The sequence below is a fragment of the Electrophorus electricus genome, chromosome 7, assembly GCF_041902795.1.
Source record: "Electrophorus electricus isolate QZ-2024a chromosome 7, ASM4190279v1, whole genome shotgun sequence".
In the NCBI taxonomy this organism is placed as follows: Eukaryota; Metazoa; Chordata; class Actinopteri; order Gymnotiformes; family Gymnotidae; genus Electrophorus; species Electrophorus electricus.
The window spans coordinates 11,687,853-11,707,826 of NC_137503.1; the positions used below are offsets into that span (position 1 = coordinate 11,687,853).

The following is a 19,974-nucleotide window of genomic DNA, read 5'->3' on the forward strand; positions in this document are numbered from 1 at the left end:
TTTCTCAATAATGCTCCAAATACTGACTACATATCTCTTTCAGCAGCACCTGTACTATGTACAATTAAGAACAATTAAGATTAAATATCATATCAAGATAACATATGTCATGATGTGAATTAGCTTTTCATGTAATGAACAAATAAGGAAAGTGAATAGAGTGACAAGGCATCAATACATTTCCAGAAAAGGATGGCTCTGAACAGAGATTTTGTGAAACACAAAGAACTTCTTATAGCAGGTCAGGTTGTGGACATCAATGTGAACTCATGACTACAATACCTTCAGGTGTTCATGCATAGTGTGTGTTTGAGTAACTTTGTTTACTCAAAGAACAAATTCTTCTCATTGTCTTTAGGGATTTTTTAGTTTAACTTTTTTGTTTGTTTGTTTGTTTTAAATTTGAATGCAATGAGCACCAGTTAAATTGAATGAATATTCATAAAAAATTAACTAACAGTCAACTAGACAAATAGTTCTGAAGATTTTTTTACATCTTAAATGTATAATCTTCCTTCAGTCTTGGTCATGGCATGCAGCTTGGTGTACATAACTGCAACTCATAGTCATATATAGTCAGGTATAAAAGGAAGCATATAAACCATAAACCTTGCCTTACAGAAATCATGATCAATAAGAAAAGTATGTGAAAACCTCAAGGTGACTGTAGATTATTTTTTCGTCATGTCCTTCATGAACTGGCCATGAAAATTATTACACTAAATATATGTTACATCACAGTTTACAGTATTTCTTTTCAGTCACAAACAAGAAACTGGCATCCACTGAAATCCTGACAATATTTCAACTGGGATGCATATCTTAGCCCAAACCCTATTCAGCTGCCTATGTAAGCTTTTTAAGTATTTTCTGTATGTGTCTGATTATACTGTGGTTCAGCTATAAGGCAAAAAAAGATCTGAGTTTGGAATTTAGCTGGCTATACTGCCTTATGAAGGTATTAGCTTCCATTATATAATACTGCTTTTATCTTACAAAAAAAACCCCTCATCACTTTGAAATATTGCATTGTTCTATCTATGAAGGACTCTCAATCAGCAAGGCCAGGAATAAATGAATTACTACGCGAAGCTGATCTGCTGTAATTTATTTTGGGAGCAGGAGAATTCCTTTTATTTAAATTTGTTATGTCTCATGTCTATGCGATGAATACCAACAGATGAATGTACCTCCCTATAACAATAAATCAGTAAAGTTGTTTTACAGGTGTTGAATCAAGTTTGTTTGGATTGACATGCTTACTTTCTGGAAAACAATCTCCTCCTGCTGTGTGTATTGAACCATTTAGTTTGACAACAAAATGGATGGACCTTTCTAATCCTGAAAGGTCATACTTAATGGAGTGTGGCTGTGACACACAACAAGAGGTGCCTAATAACTGCAGTCTTAAACATGGCTCTGCAGCATGCTTCAGGTCATCACATCTGAGGCCCCCCTCACAAGACTGACAGTGTGACTAAAATTTACAGTGGTAAAATAATATAAAAACTATATGTTGCACAATATGTGTATTCATGATTTCTAAATGCACATATAAATCAATATATAAACAATTTTACAGAAATCACAGATATGAGGTAACATCTGCCTTTTGATTTGAGCATTTGATGTACACACAGTAAAAGATCACCAAAGTCAACATGGTGGGAGGAAATATTCATGGAACCATTCCACTGTAATGCTCCCTCTGTCAAAATGCCATTCAGTCTGCCAAGTACCATTTGAGAGCTGAGCACCCAGGGCATAGCAGTGTGTGATGACCCCAAACTTCTAGTCCAGTGGCCTTGGCTGGGAATGAAGCTGGGAAGGTTAGTTAACTTTCTTTACATATTCCTATGACTACTGTAGGTCAGGGCTGAGAATTAGGTGACTAAGAATATCTAATTCCCAGAGCCCTGACCTATAGATTCATTCTATATTAGAATGATGAATTATTATAAGGAGCCAACCATTCCACTTTCAAGGTGAAAAATTCAAATAAATAAACTGAACTGAATTGGTTACTCTATGTCTTATGCATGCTAAAATGTGTAATGGTACATCATACTTGCTAATAACAAGACCTATTATTTTTGGAAAGAGCCATAATATCCAAAGATATTAACAGAGTAAATATGTTTTCTGGTTTCCTCACTTGATTCTCAACTCGCACTCACTTTAAAACACAAAACTGTCACAGGTGAAGAACATGCTGAAAGATGCAGGTCTCCAACTGACACGTTTAATGAAAGTAATGAAACTGAATATAAAAGTACACTAACTACAGCTAAAAAAGCCAACATAACACTAATGACCAACAATGGTCATACAAACACAGCAGACTTATTTAATTCATTATTTAATAAGGAATAACATAATAAAGCCCAAGTGGTGTAGCTACTAATGACCAACACACACCAACTGAAGGAGGTGTGGTCAAGCTTAAACAAGTCATAATAAACACAAGAACAATATAAACACAAGCCCAAGTGCTCAGTGCTGCTGAATGTCGGTAGCTGTTGTCAGGGGGACAGAAGTGTGACAAAAACAATAATAAAGCCTTTTATGCTCCATGTATTGTTATTTGTACAGTTTGAGACAGTCTTCACCCATGCAGTACACACTAAAGGAAATATTAAAGGTTTATTTTCTGTGAGATTAGGCCTAAACTATCCCTGGCACAACATAGTAAAATGATTCCTTGTTGGATTCAGTGTATACATTGCAGCAATCTCTACAGCACCTTAATTAACCTTTGTGTGTGGCCCACTCTGCCAGAGTTAAGATCAGCTAGGTCATGCCAAAAGTTGTTTAGTATTATGATGTGCCAGCTGGGAAGAAGGTGATAAAATGGCTCACTGACCCTCCCATAAGTACATCCACACACCCCCCCATTACTCAGTGAGTCACTCATTTGCTCCAGCTCCTCCATCCAAAGGAAGAAACATTTGTTGGCAGAAGCCAAGGTTCAGTGCAGGGGGGAGCTTGCTGTGGAAGCACACACTCATGCTGCTCAACGGATTTATTACCTAGCACAACTCAGAGGCAGTACACAAATGTCAGGAGAAATAAGAGCACCACATTGCAGGAGCTGAGAGGAGAGCACACAGTACTGAGAACAGGTAGGTCATTTCTTTCCCTGTTATGATGGTACAGCAACTGTTGCCATAGGATGACTAAGAGGAACAAAGACTCAAGGGTCCCCACCTACTTTTGTTTGGCTTCTTAACATAACTTTACAAACTAAGAAAACTATTGCATGGTACTTGCAGTAATCACCATTTTATGAACACCTCTTTAGACCATCATATGTCTAAATTCCCAATGGTTTGAGAAAGGATTAATAAACACAATACATGGGTTTAAAACATTTTCAGTTCAGGTTTGACAGTGTGGAATTTGAGAGCTGTTGGTCAAATGGTACAAATTAAGATGATATTAACTTTCAAGTTCTCACTATTTTGAAAAATAATTCAATGCATCTCAGATACAATGACATGTAAAGACTATTTGAAAACAATTGCATTTGACTCTTTTGGTCATAGCATAACAGTGGTCATCCACACAAGGGTATGATTAAATTTGCCTGCCATGTCAGATATTGACATCCTGTGAAATGATTGGCATGTAGCATGTTACAGTTTTAATGAAGGACAAATGAGCAAGTAAACTCAAGGCATGCTGGAATCTGACAAAACACCTATCGATAAATCCTCATGCTTCCTACTTTTTAAAACAACAGAATGCCAGACAGCAAGTTAAATGTTTATCATGGATGAATTTGGAGCCACATTTTTGAAAGCAAACTTCTATAGCACTGTGTAACTTTTGAAGGAAAATAAAAGCTATCCACATGAGTTATGCTAAAGAATATAGAAAATGTATTGTCTGCCATTGTTTTTCCTAAAGACATGAAGCTGCAGATGTCCATTTAAAAAAAAAAGGGGCAATTCATGTGGCAGATATTTAAGGAAATTACATTACTGAATATATACTAAATCATCACAGGATGGCATGGACATAATAAAATAATTTTAGAGAGGTTGCTACAATGTCATGTAACAAATATTTCTGAGCAAAGGTTTTCACAAGATCATTTGAGTACTTTACCTCACAGTATTTCTTATGGTGCCCTAGCTGTTCCTCATATATTTAAAAAACATATAACATATATACTTTATAAAATGGACATCAGTTTTGCTCAGCATGCCCAGTTGAAGTTAGGATTCATGTCTGAGTCCCATGGGTCCCCAACATTGCAACTGAGCATGCACATTCTGAGGCAGACGTGAACAAGGTTCCCTTACTTCACTATCTTATTCTGTGCAAATCACCTTGGACTCATTCCTAGGGTTCCAATGACCGACCAGTCAGTCCAGACTTATTCCATACTATTGTAAGTTCATATTTTTCATTTTAGCTTCAATTAAGTGAATAATTCAAAATAGTTATTTAATGATGTTTTAATATTAATAACTAAATAGTCAGACACTTAATCAGACACTTAATAATGCTTACATTTAGTAAGCCTTGTATAGGAGTACTTAATTATATTTGTCAGCATGTGACTTTTAATGGATTCCTGGATGGAATTGAGATCATCAGATTATAATATTCTTTGCATTATTTCATTCCTGTTTACACTTTAAATCGAGTAATCATTATTGTGTAAAGTATTACATTTTTTTTAAAGTAATTTTTCAATTAAGGTCACTTGTCAGATTAATTGTGGGTGTTATATTTTAAATGTTCTGCAGCATCTTTTCATGTTGCACACAACAAGCTAGGGCTACTCACAACCCTGGAACAAATATCCAAAGCAGATATTTTGACTAACTAAGTCAATTTGAGGGTTTATAGGCTTTTTTTTTTTTTTTTTTAATCGAAACTGAGTTAAATTGGCTTGGCTGATCTGTAAGAACTGTTTTACTCTGTTAAACATGGCATGGAATAGCATCTTCACTACTCTGAATTACATACTGACAAGCTGGCTGATTCTCATTACAGTCACTTTCTTTCCTAAAACATATGCCCCTTCTGTTGCAACCCTGAGCTGCCGATATGTAAGATGGCAGAATTCAGTGCCAATTTTGAAAATGTATACTGCCACAGATTTCCCAATGCATATCTCATTTAAATCACGCCAAACTAGTTTTATGGACCATAAGAAATTGGCAATGTATTCATTTCATGTTAGAGAAATATTCATGTAAAGTGTGATTTACTCTTTTTATGCAGTTTTATTAGCCTAACATATGCTGCAGTAGATGCAAGGCAGATATTTCATACACATGGATATGTTAAAAATAATATGGATTCTGGTTTAGGCTGGCAAACTTACAAAAGGTTTTATAGTCAAAGCTACTAAAGGTTTTGCAGTAGATAAATAAAAATGCAAATATTAATTTTAATTCTTACTCATCTATATTCAGCAAAACATTCTATGATCACTTGAATTCTTTCAGGTGTAATCTGTGAAGGGGAAAGCATGGTGGTGATATGCATATGTGTATCAAGTGATTTTCATACATCAGTATGACGTCAGGGCCATCTCCAACACTGCTGTTATAGCACTTACTGACAGCTCCTCAACATGCATATGACAGGAAATTATATTTATAAAACACGTCTCTGATTACTCACCTCGAGAATCATGTTTCACTTTATGCTGAACATATCTTATAAGAGAACCAGGTGATAAGCTCATAGTGTCTGCACCTGCCTCATGAAGCCTTCTTTAGTGTATACACAGAATATATTGTGTTATATATTTTGTTGTACACATAATATATGCTATTTTGTTATTCACAAAATATAATATATACTATTTTTAAACTAAAGAAAGATGGTGTTGAAAAAAAGGGATGATACCTTCTCCTGTGAAGATCGGGTGATGATGGGTAGGGTGGTGACAGTGAGCTTAAGTGTCTTGTACAGCTCGTTTTCATGTACCAGCATGATCCAAGAACACTACTTGGCGGACAGTGTTCAGTGCAGTTTACGACACATGCCTTAGCCTACTGTAAGTCATCAGCAAAAAGTAAAACACTGATGAGCTAAAAATAAATCAGTTAATCTAGGGAGACTCGGATAATAACTGGATGTCCTATAGCAAAGCACACATGTAATTGTCATTATGACACATAACACAGGCACTCTGTGTTTATAAGGAGTATGATGGAAGATTAAAATGCGCAAAAATATTGTCACATTCAAAATTTGTTCAAAATGAATAGCTCAAAGAGTTTCTGTGCCATTACTAGAACAGAATTTATTACCACAAAATACATTTAAAATATACATTTAACTGAAGTAATTACCCTCTTAAATTTCCATTAACTGGTTCATTTGCTGCAGTTTAAGACAAGCAGGCCTTTCACAACTCACATGTAACTCCACCCTCTCTTTAATCCAATCAGTGAAGAGTAGGGTTATCAGATTTAGAGCTGTCATGAATTCAGGTTTTATAATGCAAATGACTGAATCGTGTACATTTTTATGGCCTAGCATGTGGATGGAAAGTGGATGCGCATGTCATCTAGCATCAGTGTCTCCTGAAAGAAAATGTGTTTATTGTCGGTTACAAATGATTCTGAAGCATTTTATCCTCTCTTGCATCATTCTGTCAGCTATATAGTACACAATACAGTCAGGTGTCTTTCAGAGGTCAACAGGATGTTGGCTGAATGAACATAAAATGATGAATAAAACTCCTACACTCCTATCCCTCTCCCCCTTACTACAATGAAAACACATTCAGTACATGTCACCATCACATACCTAGCAGAGACACAGTGACTGAAAGTGGCACATGTTGGTGTGTATTAGTGTGGGATGTAGCTGGGGGAGATGGATGACTGGAACGGCTGAAGGTTTGCTGACTAAGCCCAAAGGCTCTCTAATGGAACATAATGCATGCCACTGTCACACTCTATCACTCACAGACACATTGGATATTTACTACATCCAACTACCTCCACATATACAATTCTCTTCATTAGTTTCTAGCTATCTCTGCTGTGTGAAAAAAAAAAACAAAAAAAAAAACTAACAAAACATCTACAGTCACATTTACCTTGTGGAAACCTTACTGCCTATCTACATTTTTTTCCCATAATCAAATAGTATACATCCTCCACTGAGGTGTCTGTCATGCTGCAGCTGAATAAACACCAAAAGAAACTCAAAGACAAGAGAGTAATGTTTACTTGAGATACCAAAGGGAATTTTTCCAAATTCTCTCTCTCTCCCTCTCTCTCTGTCAATCTCTTTCTCTCCAGGGATACTTCAAACATTTTGAGCCAATAAGAAATTTGGATGATGTCAGATCAGACTGCAACAGGGCAAGGTGGTAAGAATAATCATGCAATCTCCCATGGTAGGGAGAGACCCACACACTCTGCAAACATCTCAGTGTCCCAGTACTGAAACACATACATTCCAAATCTGGGATTACTCAGGAATGTCACCAAACATAAATGTACTGAAATCAGACAGCTTTCAGTAATTGAAGAACTGCGTGCAAGATTTTTGTACATTGCTTTTGATGGTTAGTTGGTTGTTTGGTTTATTTACTGGCAGAAAGGGAGCCATGCATTACTGTAAAAATTATGGCTCTCCATCTAAAGCTCAAAAAGATTAGTCTTTTCCAACTAATCCCATACAAAGGAACATATATTCCCATTTCTACTACCATTATTAGTTAGTTCTTCATTAACAAAAGTGCAAACAAAAAAAAAAAAAATTTGAACTTTCTCCATGAGGACACAAAGCATTTAGTGAAGCAATAGGTGAACCAGATGGAAAGGGGGTGTCATAATGTGCAACATAAAGACACACAAAATAAGATAATAAAATAAAATAAAACCATGAAGCTGAATTTGCATGAAAGGACTGAAGCAGGAAACATCAATGCCAACTTTACAATTTAGAATAATATAGAATAACTAAACTTAATTCAAGTAGACAGTTATGGTAATAGTTATAATAGCAATATGCAATAGTTACATAACACAGCACATAACAGTCAATATACACTAAATCTCATTAAGCCAGGTAGTTAAAATTGAGGAGATGGGTGTCTACTTTAAAGAATTGTAGGACAACAAGGATAATGGAAGATCAAAGACAAACTGCACCAAGTTATTTCAAAGATCAACATTTATGATGTTTGGAAACATGCAAACAAATACCACAACTAAAGAAGAAGCATTGTAGGTGCGATTTTTGCGATTTTTACAGTTCATCAGTTGATTCTGGAACAACTGTACTATGTCCAAGTAGCATTGCCTTTATAAACAATGAGGAGGGATCTTTTATTTCTCCCCACCCCTCGCCCCCAGCACTTAGACTTTTTTTTTTTTTTAATGACACCAATAAATTAGAGTATGCTCTTGACTGTCCATTTGCACAACACAAATTAACTCCTGGTAATTTCCATGTTCCCCTGTCAGCATCTATTATTTCTGTGTTCTCTCATTTGTTTTACACATAACTTTGGCAACATTTCTTTGACATTGAATCCTTATTAGGAATGGAATAGTGTGGGATTTTGATAGTAAAAACTAAAAAGTCTGTGTTTTGTATTGACAGTATGCTATTTGTTTTGTCCTGAATTCTCCCCTTCTCCATGTTATGTCTGTACCAGGAACAGAGGGTCAGGAACAGGGAGAGTAGGTCTAATACCCACACGCACTGAATCATACTAGGTTTGACTTCAAACAAACGGTACACAAAGGAACAACAATATACCCCATCTCAAAACTTGGCAATGTACAAAAGACCCACAAGAAGTTTAACAGTCCAATGGCAAAATGCCATCATGAATAAAGGACAAAGCTGACCCAGTATCATGTAGGATCACCAAGGGCACCACAGCACTTTTACATATGATGTGAATTGAACCCTCTGAAAGAAATGGCTGGTATATGGCTGCTTGGGTAGAACTCTCAGAGAGGGTACCACCCACTCAAGCAACCCCTTTGGCCTGTGTACTAGGACTGTCTTGTCAGTCCTGCTTACATTTCAGCTTAAAACAATCTGCAGCAACATGACCTACTCAACAGCAATAAAAATACTAATGTCCATCTGTGTCAAAAATCAAACAAGCCACTGCACAAGAAGCTGATGTTTCTTAATACTAGAATCATGCTCACAAGCCTTGGGTTACAAAAGATGATTTATGGGTAAAGACAACCTCATCTGCCAATCATCAGCCAATGTTCTTTTGGCAAACAATGTGCAAGCCTGTCAATTTATATACACTATAACTTGCTTGGGCAAACGTTTTTTTAATCTTCCCAAAGCATAAATCAAGGAAAAAAAGTATCTTTCCATGCATTTATATTCAAACTGAGCCATAGCCAACCATACACAAAATTACAGTCATAGCCTGCATAAATGAATATTCAGATTCTTGATTTATTTTTTGCCTATTTTACATATGGCTGTGCCATAACCTTCCTAATTATTTATTTTTATTTGTTTTCTAAGTACACAAATGTACACAAGTGTATTTCAGTCAGTAAAAATGTTGCATTGTAGTAATGAACAGGAAGCACAAGTGGAAGGATTTATATAGTGAGACAATATATGTATATGGTTTAATTACATTTATTCAAGAATAGATATCATTGGTTCATGCTTCATGGGTCAATAGACAGGTAAGTAAAGTCAACAAAGGCATATCCCTACTCAAATATTCAAAGGGATGTGTCTAAGTGTGCAGGTTTCATCCATTGTTTTTAACTCCCTTTTCAATTAAATTTACCTCCTTTTCTGTCTCATATTAAAAATGAATCTATTTCAGTATACATCATTATTTGGTGTAGTGTTTCAGACAAACCACAGTGCTGAAAATGAAAATGGCAGTAACACATCATAACATGGCAGTAACACATCATAAGTCCACATAAAATAAATGGAAAAATGTAGTACAGAAATTCATCTTGTGTAACATTAAGCTTGATAAGCTGAACTGAGCAGTTTCCACTTGGATGCGCTCAGATTTATCTTTAAAAAACTCAATGAAAAGAAAAACATACATTTGCTTTAAACTGTAATACACAGAACATAGTGCTTCAGGTTCACAGTTACTCTGTTTTGCTAATCAGAATCAGTTGTGTAAACTACATATAAACATGGAGAACTGATATAATCCAAAACAGTTTGCATGCACACTCACTGCTGCCAAATGCGCTATATATATAATTAATATAAAAAAAAAAAAAAAAAAATATATATATATATATATATATATATATATATATATATATATATATATATATATATATATATATATATATATATATATATATAAGCAGTTAACTAATTACATTTCTCGAATGTAATATTATTAACATTTTAATAATCGATATTAATACAAAAGACAAAATTTCATTGAGTGCTGCACAGACTTACTTATTAATCACTGAGATGGGGACACGTTTAAATAAAAATATTAAATTCTAAACCTAACTGCAGTCTTGAAACCCATTAGCCAAAAATAAAAAAATATATATATAAAAATGACTTTCCTTGATTACATCCTAGCAGTAGCAGCAGAGGTGCTGTGTATTATATGTAGTAATGTGTAATTTTGTAACATCCTGTTAAATATATATACACACACACACACACACACATACATACATACATACATACATACACATACATACACTACAGATGGCATCCTGATATATTGAACAGCATCCATCAGCTCCCTCATTTAACACATTCACATCTGCAAAACACAAATATTAACAGGTACCTATGTTTCAGGCACAATTGTGTGTATTGTGTGTCATTGTGTCATTTTGTCTCATGTGTCATGTGTCATTGTGCTTGTCTTATTCAGAAATATGAAACTAACATGCCTCTGAGCTAAGTACCTGACCTAATTAAATATATTTTGTCACTTAGTTTATAAAACAACTTTTTGCTAGAAAGAACTTAATTGGTTTTCACATGTAACATGAGTATCAGTAACAAAATCTTTAGATGTGTCCCCTCCAGACTTGATCTGAATATTGTCAGGACTTGGTCATTTTTTAATTAGATACTTTGTTTCTTTGCGATTCTCATTACATTCTCTCTCTGACTTATTTATTGGCTATAACTATATTTGTATATCCTGTATTTTTGAAAGCACAGGTATTTGTCTGAATTTATATCACTGTTCTTTTAAATTTTGCATTATGCTGTTTTTATAATCTTCTCAGTGACATCAATCATCTAAATGCTCATCACCAATTGTCTAACACAAATTGCAGGAGGGGGTAAACCAGAGGGCAACCCTGGTAACCCACAAGGCAATCTAGGCAAAAACCTAGGTGATAACCCTCAAGCTAAGCAATCTGGTGCTGTGCCCGAGGTCAGTAAGGGGAGCTTGCCTGCTTGTGAGGCTCCTGGGGACACAGTGGACAAAGAAGCTGGAAAGCTCTCTGATCCCGCAAAGCAAGGCCCACCGCCTCCAGACAAAGGTAGAGGTTGCTCCCAAACATGCATGAAAGCAAAATTTTCAGCAAAGTTATCTGGGACAAGATTGATCTTGTTGTTTATTTGATGGTTTTAGAATAACAATATGAGCCAATGTTGACTCTTTAGATCTAATCCCCTCATCCTATCACTGACATTTCATCAGATTATATTAGGGTGTGTTCAGACTTGGTAACTTTGGTTCAATTAAAATTAACCCTGGTGCGATTGCTCTGCTAGTGCGGTTTGTTAAAGTAAGCATGAAGGCTTTTGAATTCTGCTGTGCATCAAATAAGCAAGACCACATTAGCAGGTGGGTCTTGGTCCATTTCTAAACATATTCAGGTGTGGTTCATTTTAAGTATGAACACAATCCAAACCAAATGTATCTAAACAAGCCAAACACAAGACATGGTGTCACAAGATACAACACTAAAACACACCGTGACAAAACAGAGAGCATTGAAAACAAAAAGTGTTCATCTCAATTGCATCCTAATTTCAATTACTAACTAGTTTTTGAGTATGAGGTATAGTTTTAAAAAAATGTCAGAGTTGAGTACACATCCTTAGAGAGGCATGTTTAAATGATTGCACCACCCCTTTTTTTGTTTATTGGTACACATTTCAAGAAAATATAGTCATTCTACATTTAGATTAAAAAAACACTATGAAAAACACTGAAAATATTAACAATTTTAAGATATACTTTCAGTTGTATCTGTAACGGTGAGCAGTAAGAAGGCAGATGCATGTGTAGAGAAGAGCGAGATTTATTATGGGCAAATTCAAAATCAGAGTCGTAGCAGTCCAGGGTCATAGAGCCAACACGGACAGTACGGGGATACATTACAAACAAACAAACCACACGAAGGCAAACTGGGGAAGTACAAACTTACAAACATGCATGCATTCATTCATACATACATACATATAAACAATGCATCAAACACAATCAAAGAACCTAGAAGCAAATACAATGAACAACAAAAACCAAGGCAACAAGGCAGGGTTTAAATACAGCAACTAAACGAGGGACAGGTGTTGAAAATCAAATGAGGGGCAGAGAAAACGAAAATATGGAATGGAACTAAAAAACACAAGAACAGGGAAAACATGGAACACGGAAAATGGGAGGGACTAATCGTGACAGTAGCTGTAAGACTGCAAATTACAAACTAGAAAAATATCCTGCCTCTCTCATGTGTACAAATTGTAAAATTGTGTCCCAATTACCTGCAGATCCTGGTATTCACTTCTCTATTGGCCTTGAAGACTGCAAAACTATTGTTGGAGAGTCTGCTGAGCTGGTCTGCAAACTCAGCAAGGCTGACTGTAAGGGGGTCTGGTACAAAGATGGAAAAGAGGTGCCATAGAACTGCCTAACTAAATACATAAAGCTCCCAAAAACCTGCTAGTATTGTGAAAAAGAAAAATGCCTTTCTTTATTGTCACACTAAGATCAACTACTCAACATCTGTGTATTATTATTTATTAAAATAGTTCACTCTTTGAGCAGGAAACAGAATAGTTTGTCTGAAAACCAAACAGATTTTATGTTATTCTCTCCATAGATAACTGGTTCCACTGAGGGTTTAACTATTAGCAAAGATGGTACTACTCATAAACTGAAAATTCATAAGGTGTCAGAGGAATTTGCTGGAAAATACAAATTTGAATCTGAAGGCCGTAAAACTGAAGCTGTGATCATTGTTGAAGGTATACTTGGACCATTCATCTGGTAAACTGATTTTTGTATTTTGTAGTTGTACTTTAATATACTCTCCAAAATATTTTTTTTCCCTAGATCCACCAAGATTTAATACAAAGGACCTTGAAGGATTTGCAAAACCAAGGGTGATTAAAACTAATCAAAGAGCTGAATTCAAAATACCATTTATTGGCCATGAGCCCATGAAAGTACAGTGGTACAAAGAAGGAGAAGAACTTGCACCATATGTTAACTGCAAGATTGAGATTTCTGAAGGCCATAGCCGTCTGGTCCTAAACAAACAACAGCGGAAAGACTCAGGAGAAATTAAGCTCAAAATAAAAAATGAGTTTGGCACCGCTGAAGCTATTACTTCTTTAGTTGTGCTTGGTAAGCATATAAGAATGAGTTAGTTGGTGTTATAGCTACAATTATTTAATTATCTTTCTTCACATTACATCTAACATTTGAATCTTATGTCTAACAGACAAACCTACACCACCCCTTGGACCTCTTGAAATTATTGAGGCCACTTCAAATTGCATTGAGATCAAATGGCGCCCACCAAAAGATAATGGGGGTTGCCCAATCACTCATTACCATCTTGAGCGCAATCAGGTTGGACGCAACACCTGGAAGAAGATTGGCCAGATTCCTGGTGAGGCCCATTACAAAGACACTGATGTAGATCATGGTAAAAGGTACTGTTACCGCATCAGATCTGAAACATCAGAAGGCATTAGCGAGGTAATGGAAACAGAGGATGTCCAAGCTGGCACTAAAGGTAAGACTATATTTTATGCAATATTAAACAGTGATAGTCACTGGACTGGAATATCCCTGATTATTTTCATATATTTTACAAATATCAGAACCCAAAAAATATTGTCATTCACTTCATTTTGCAGCCTATCCTGGTCCACCTTCTGCTCCAAAAGTTGTTAGTGCCTTCAAGGACTACATCACCTTGTCATGGGTCCCTCCCACTGACACTGGTGGTTCCAACATTCTGGGCTACAATCTAGAGAAGCGCAAGAAGGGCAGTAACCTGTGGGGCCTTGTTCATCCACCAGAGGAACCAATCAGAAGTTTGTAGTTTTCTTTGCTTATTCTATTTAGGAGTTAACTAGTAATACATTTTCAAAAACCTCTATAACAATAATTCATTTCTCACCTACAGCTAAGAAATATGATTGTAAAGATGTTATTGAAGGCATGGAGTACGAGTTCCGTGTGTCTGCTATCAACGTTTCTGGAACCGGTGAACCTAGCACACCATCAGAGTTTGTGTTTGCCAGAGATCCAAAAAGTAAGCCAAGCTGTCAGTTGCTCAGCAGTGGTGAGGATAAAACAATCTAGCCTTAATCAGTATAGTTCAGCAAAACATTAACTTTAAGGCACTGTTCTTTGCTGCCTCATAAGTGATCAGACCAAAAGATATTTTTCTATTTTAGAGCAACATGAATTTACTCCTTTAAGTAAAGGTTAATAGTAAAAGTTTACTCCTTTTTTTTCTCCTCAATGACTTTATTTTAATAAGATAGTTTCTGCATCTGGTGTATCATTGTCAATGTCAAAATGAGTAACATTATCACCATCTCTCCCATCTAGATCCTCCTGGTAAAGTCACTGACCTGAAAGTGACAGATTCCACATACAACACTTTGTCCCTTTCTTGGATTAAACCAAAAGAAGAAAAGGGAGTACATGACGATCCTAAAGGATATTTCGTTGAAATCCGACCTGCAGAGAGCACAGAATGGGAACGCAGCAATAGCAATGCCATTATCATGACCTTCTTCACAGTAAAGGGATTGAAGTCTATGGCTATGTACTGGGTGAGAGTGATAGCTGTTAATGAAGGGGGAGTGGGAGAACCTCAGGAGCTGAAGAATTACATTTTGGCTATGCCCCCTCCTGGTGAGTCACTGGATAGATTTATTTTGAAAAGAAATAGGATGGGGAAAGTATTCATTTTACAGGTTACCTGTACTTCATTAATTCTGCAAAACCATAAATAGTTTAATTTCTCACTGAAAAATAGAATAAAAATAAGTTTGATCTAATACTGAATGAATGAATTTGTGCAATATATTTTACATTTTTTTTAGTGAGACCAAGGTTTACAGATTTAAAGATCAAGAGTTTCATGGTTGTCCGAGCTGGAAATTCAGCACAATTCAACATTAACTTTGTGGTAAACAGAATTTTGTCTTGTCAATAAATAGCAAAAAAATAAAAACACACAAGAAATAGTCCTGTGTGTGTGTGTGTGTGTGTGTGTGTGTGTGTGTGTGTAATTCTTCCAATTAGAAGTGTATTATGAAGATATGCTATTATAAACAATTATTAAAAATGGGCAGCTGTTCATTTGAAACTGGTGTATGTCTTAGCACTCCTTCTAAGCGGCATTTGACATAAAAATATATTTTCATGCTTTTCTCAGGCTTCTCCATGGCCTGAGATCATTTGGCTTAAGGACGGTGTTCCTGTTCCCAAACGTGTCACCATAAGCAATACTGAAGGGGGCTCCCAAATCCTGATCGCTTCTGCAGAGCGCTCTGATAGTGGAATATACACCATCATAGTCAAGAACATTGTGGGCCAGGAAACCTTGAGTATTGAAATTAGAGTAACAGGTAGATTCAAGACTAAATGTCACTTTTTACACGTACATGGGACATATTAAGAATTAATTATTTGATTATATAATTAATGTTTATGTAAGGGAATGTAATGGAAAAAATAGTACAAATTGAAATATAATTCTTTGTTTGTGATTTCTTATTTTTACATTGTGCATGCATATCAATAAATGACACCTAAGTCTTTCCATAGATGAGCCCAAGCCCCCAGGTCCTGTGGAACTAGATGAGAATGTACCATTCACAGTAACAGTGTCCTGGACACCCTCACCAGATGAAAAGCGGGATGACCGTCTGCACTACATTGTGACTAAGAGAGACTCTAGCAAGAGGACTTGGCATACAGTGGCCGATCGCATCTTCAACAACAAATTCACTGTCTGCAACATCATGCCAGGAAGAGAGTACCAGTTCAGGGTCTATGCCAAGAATGACATGGGACTATCTGCCCCTTCAGAGTCACAAAAGTGGCTCATTACAGTGAAGAAAGGTTTGTCATGAGAGTCTGTTACTGGTGCTTTTGTGTTTTCCAGTAGCTAGGACTAGTGAATCATATATTGCCCTCATTGGCATGTTCTTATCATAGTAACAGTTTGCTAAATTTGAACAAATGTTCTCAAAGAGTCAGGTCTTTAACAGTTTGGATCTTTAATAATTTTTCATGTACTAAACACTATTAGGCAATTATTAGATATACTGGTGTTAATTAGGTATGCAAATTATTTTGCTATACCTAAAAGTCTGCATACATTTTAATAAGTTTTTTGGCATGTGACAGCCTCTTTGTATGTTGTGTTTGCTGTATGTATGTATGTATGTATGTATATATTATATGTATGTATATATGTATGTATGTATATATATATGTGTGTGTGTGTGTGTGTGTGTGTGTGTGTGTGTGTGTGTGTTTGTGTGTGTGTAATATTGCACATTACATACTTGTGATCTGCTCCATGGCTACCAAAGCTTATCGCTGCTATTTTCCTTGCCCTGGGCCAGATTCTTACAAAAAATTCTGATATGCCATCATGTTTACATGTGAATTATAAAAATGCTCATGAGATGCCTGTAATATTTTTTCAATTTTTTTTCTAATGGGGGATAGTAATGCATTACATTAAAGATTAAAAACATTAAATAAAAAAGCAGAATCTACGTGATGTCTCACTGTTACAGTGCTTCATTTGTCTCTTGCAGAGAAGTTCACATTGGTCCTTCCTGAGCCAAAAACCTGTAACCTAGAGAGGCCTCCTAAGTTCTTGCTTCCCTTGAAACTGCACTCAGCTCCAGAGGGTTATGAGTGCTATATGAGTTGTGCTGTGAGGGGAGACCCCAGCCCCCATGTCACCTGGTACCGTAACAACATTAGTATCAACACCGACACCAATTACCTCATCACCAACACGTGTGGTGTCTGCTCCATGCTCATCCTCAGGGTGGGCTCCAAGGACACAGGAGAGTACAAAGTCGTGGCAGACAATCCATTAGGAAGAGCCGAGTGTTCTACCCATCTGACAGTCAGAGGTAAGGCCTTTAATTATTTACGGCCCTTAACATAATTGACCTAGGAATAAAGCTTGTTGAAATAATATTGGTTTTTAACAATACATTGTAATTACTGAGTTATACCCCATTTCTCTGACCTCTGTGCACTGGTATTACAGTGTTATGGTATCTTATAAATTGTAAAATAAAACTCACTTTAGTGCATGAGTATAAACTGAGTATGATTACAATGTTGTGATATTGCCATATGTATTAATAAAAATGTTTTAAACATCATCTATAATTCACTGAGAAAATGTAATCCTGTCATAACAATATCAGCCTTTACTATACAAGTGCTAGTTACATATTAGTTTTTTAATCCTATCATCCCAGTGAGACATGCTAGAGATACTTTAGGGCATTTTTTATTTTTTATCTAAAACTAGCTTTATGTGTCAATCCATATTAATATTGTCAATTACATGTCAATCTCATAAACCAGAAATACAGTTCACTACAAAGTCAGTTGTTGTAATATACCATGTCATTTCAAACTGGGAAGTGTCATAAACTTATGTAAACAAAAATCTGGTACTACCACAGGTGTTGGGTCCACCTGACATTAAAACTGGCAAAAACAGCATATGACAACTGAACAGGAATAAATATGTCTGCAGATTTAGTCAAGAGTACAGGAATATGGCATCATATAGTCTTATGAATAGCACTTCTCTGGAATAAAGTATTTCCCCATAAAAAGTAAGTCTTATTTCTGTAATTTAGACCTAAATACCCTTGACTGCATTTAAAAAAATTCATAGATTATTTGATCAAAGTACTAAAGAAATCAAATTTTGATGTTTGGTCTTATGATTTTTCTGAACACTTATAGGTGATAATCATTGTAATGTACATTAACCACCCAATTTATGATAAGCACCCACCTTGTAACTTTGTTCACCTTGTGAGGCACAGTGATACTATATATGCCTTGTATTAATGTACACTTACATACTAGTTCATCTGATGCACAATTTGTCAGCCATCTTCTACCCCCCTTTACTAAGGTTAGTTTTAAACCACAGAAGTACTGCTGACCAGATATTATTGAGGTGGCATATCAGTGTAAACACAGCAGTGACACTAACATAGTAGTGTCACGACAGTGTGTGTGGTACTGGTATTTGAGTGTGTCAGTTAGAATGTTTAGTGAAGTGACTAAACATTAGTGTTGGGAGTGGTCTGTCACCCCAAAATATGCAGCCAAGTGTTCCTGTGCTCAGAAACTGGCAACTGATGAAGACTAACACAAACTATGCATAGCAACAGAAGGGTGTTAATTAATTGGGTGTTGAGTGTACAGCAGTAGGCTATTAAATCTCACACATGCTCAGTGAATTTGTGCCAACACTTAATCTATTCAGTCAAATGCATGTGGTAAATACAATTAAAAACATACCATGACTTAAGGTTAACTGATAGATTGTTTATTTATTTATTTATTTATTTATTTATTTATTTATTTCAGAATAAAAGCCATGGCTGCAAAGCAACAACAAGGATTACTTCTACCAAGTCTTTATAATTATTGCTGGTTTTGAGTTTTTGTAGAAGTAATGTAAACATTTTATAAACAAACATTTCATTACATGCAATATGATGTATTTCAGCATTCTACACGTTGCAAATAACATAAATGACAGTATTTTTAATGAGTTGTATGTTCCACTGTTAATTTGTGAGGCAAAGGTTGTTACATTAATTGGTAGCAAATGCTCTGGACATACAATCTTATATATATTCAGATATACTTTTTAAAATCTTTCCTTTCTATGTGCTTGAAGACCTGGGCTTGTTTGCCTTAATGCTTTACTTGTCAAAATAATTAATTGTGTTTACTGCAATCATCAAAATACTTCAATGATTTGTCATTCTGATAACTGTTTGCTATTTACATCAGGCTTTTTGTTTGTTTGGTTGGTTGGTTTTGTTTCAGGTTTTAAACTAGGATGTACTAATTAAAAATTAAGAGAATATGACTTGAAATATTATCTATCCATCTATGTTAACTCTTGAGAAGAAATGTAAATAAACCAATCAAGTTACTTGCCTCTGAATTATGCATTTAATATTAATTCAGTGATTTAGTTGCTCTTCTTTGTTTCATGGGCGAAACTATCCACAAGCACCTAATTTTCATTGTTGAGTAAAACCCCAACCAGTAGTATAGTAATAGTATATCAATAAATAAATTCCATCCTTGTTATTTTCAGTCAGATTCTTTCACAATCATTCAAGCAGGAGTCAAATATCATGACTCAGTGAATACCCCATGCAATATCAGCTCATAGGGTAGTTATGTATATGCTCTGACATACACAAGTCAGCTCTAACATAAAATTAGACTTTAGTTTCACAGTTGCAGAATGGATTACACTTGCCTTTCCCTGTCTTCCCTGGACCACATATTTATGGAGGTTTTTATATTCTATATGTTTTTATATGTAATTTCTTACACTAGCTAAGTTTTCTAACATGTACAGGGAGGCACTTCCATGCTGTCTCTATACTAAATGCACTTACCACTCCACTGGTAGCTTTCTCAGCAGTGGCTCTTTATGTTCTCAGAATGCTTCTGAATTCTCATCTCATGGA

The 19,974-nt window shown here is 35.7% G+C and overlaps 1 protein-coding gene across 2 annotated transcripts; it reads left to right on the top strand.

Moving 5' to 3' along the window:
• Nucleotides 1-2,964: 2,964 nt before the first annotated feature.
• On the top strand, nucleotides 2,965-19,436 carry LOC113585578 (immunoglobulin-like and fibronectin type III domain-containing protein 1). 2 transcript variants are annotated; one of them, XM_027023144.3, is made up of 15 exons: nucleotides 2,965-3,122; nucleotides 7,281-7,351; nucleotides 11,271-11,480; nucleotides 12,718-12,842; nucleotides 13,050-13,194; nucleotides 13,283-13,576; nucleotides 13,674-13,970; nucleotides 14,095-14,274; nucleotides 14,367-14,495; nucleotides 14,798-15,106; nucleotides 15,298-15,383; nucleotides 15,633-15,825; nucleotides 16,025-16,321; nucleotides 17,029-17,355; nucleotides 18,848-19,436. In XM_027023144.3, exons 2-15 carry the CDS (start codon nucleotides 7,318-7,320, stop codon nucleotides 18,850-18,852), a joined length of 2,631 nt encoding a protein of 876 aa, XP_026878945.2. In that variant the 5' UTR covers nucleotides 2,965-3,122; nucleotides 7,281-7,317; the 3' UTR covers nucleotides 18,853-19,436. The 2 variants fall into 2 exon arrangements, with proteins under 2 accessions (XP_026878945.2, XP_026878946.2); XM_027023145.3 differs by having other exon boundaries at nucleotides 7,281-7,348.
• The last annotated feature ends 538 nt before the right edge of the window (nucleotides 19,437-19,974 follow it).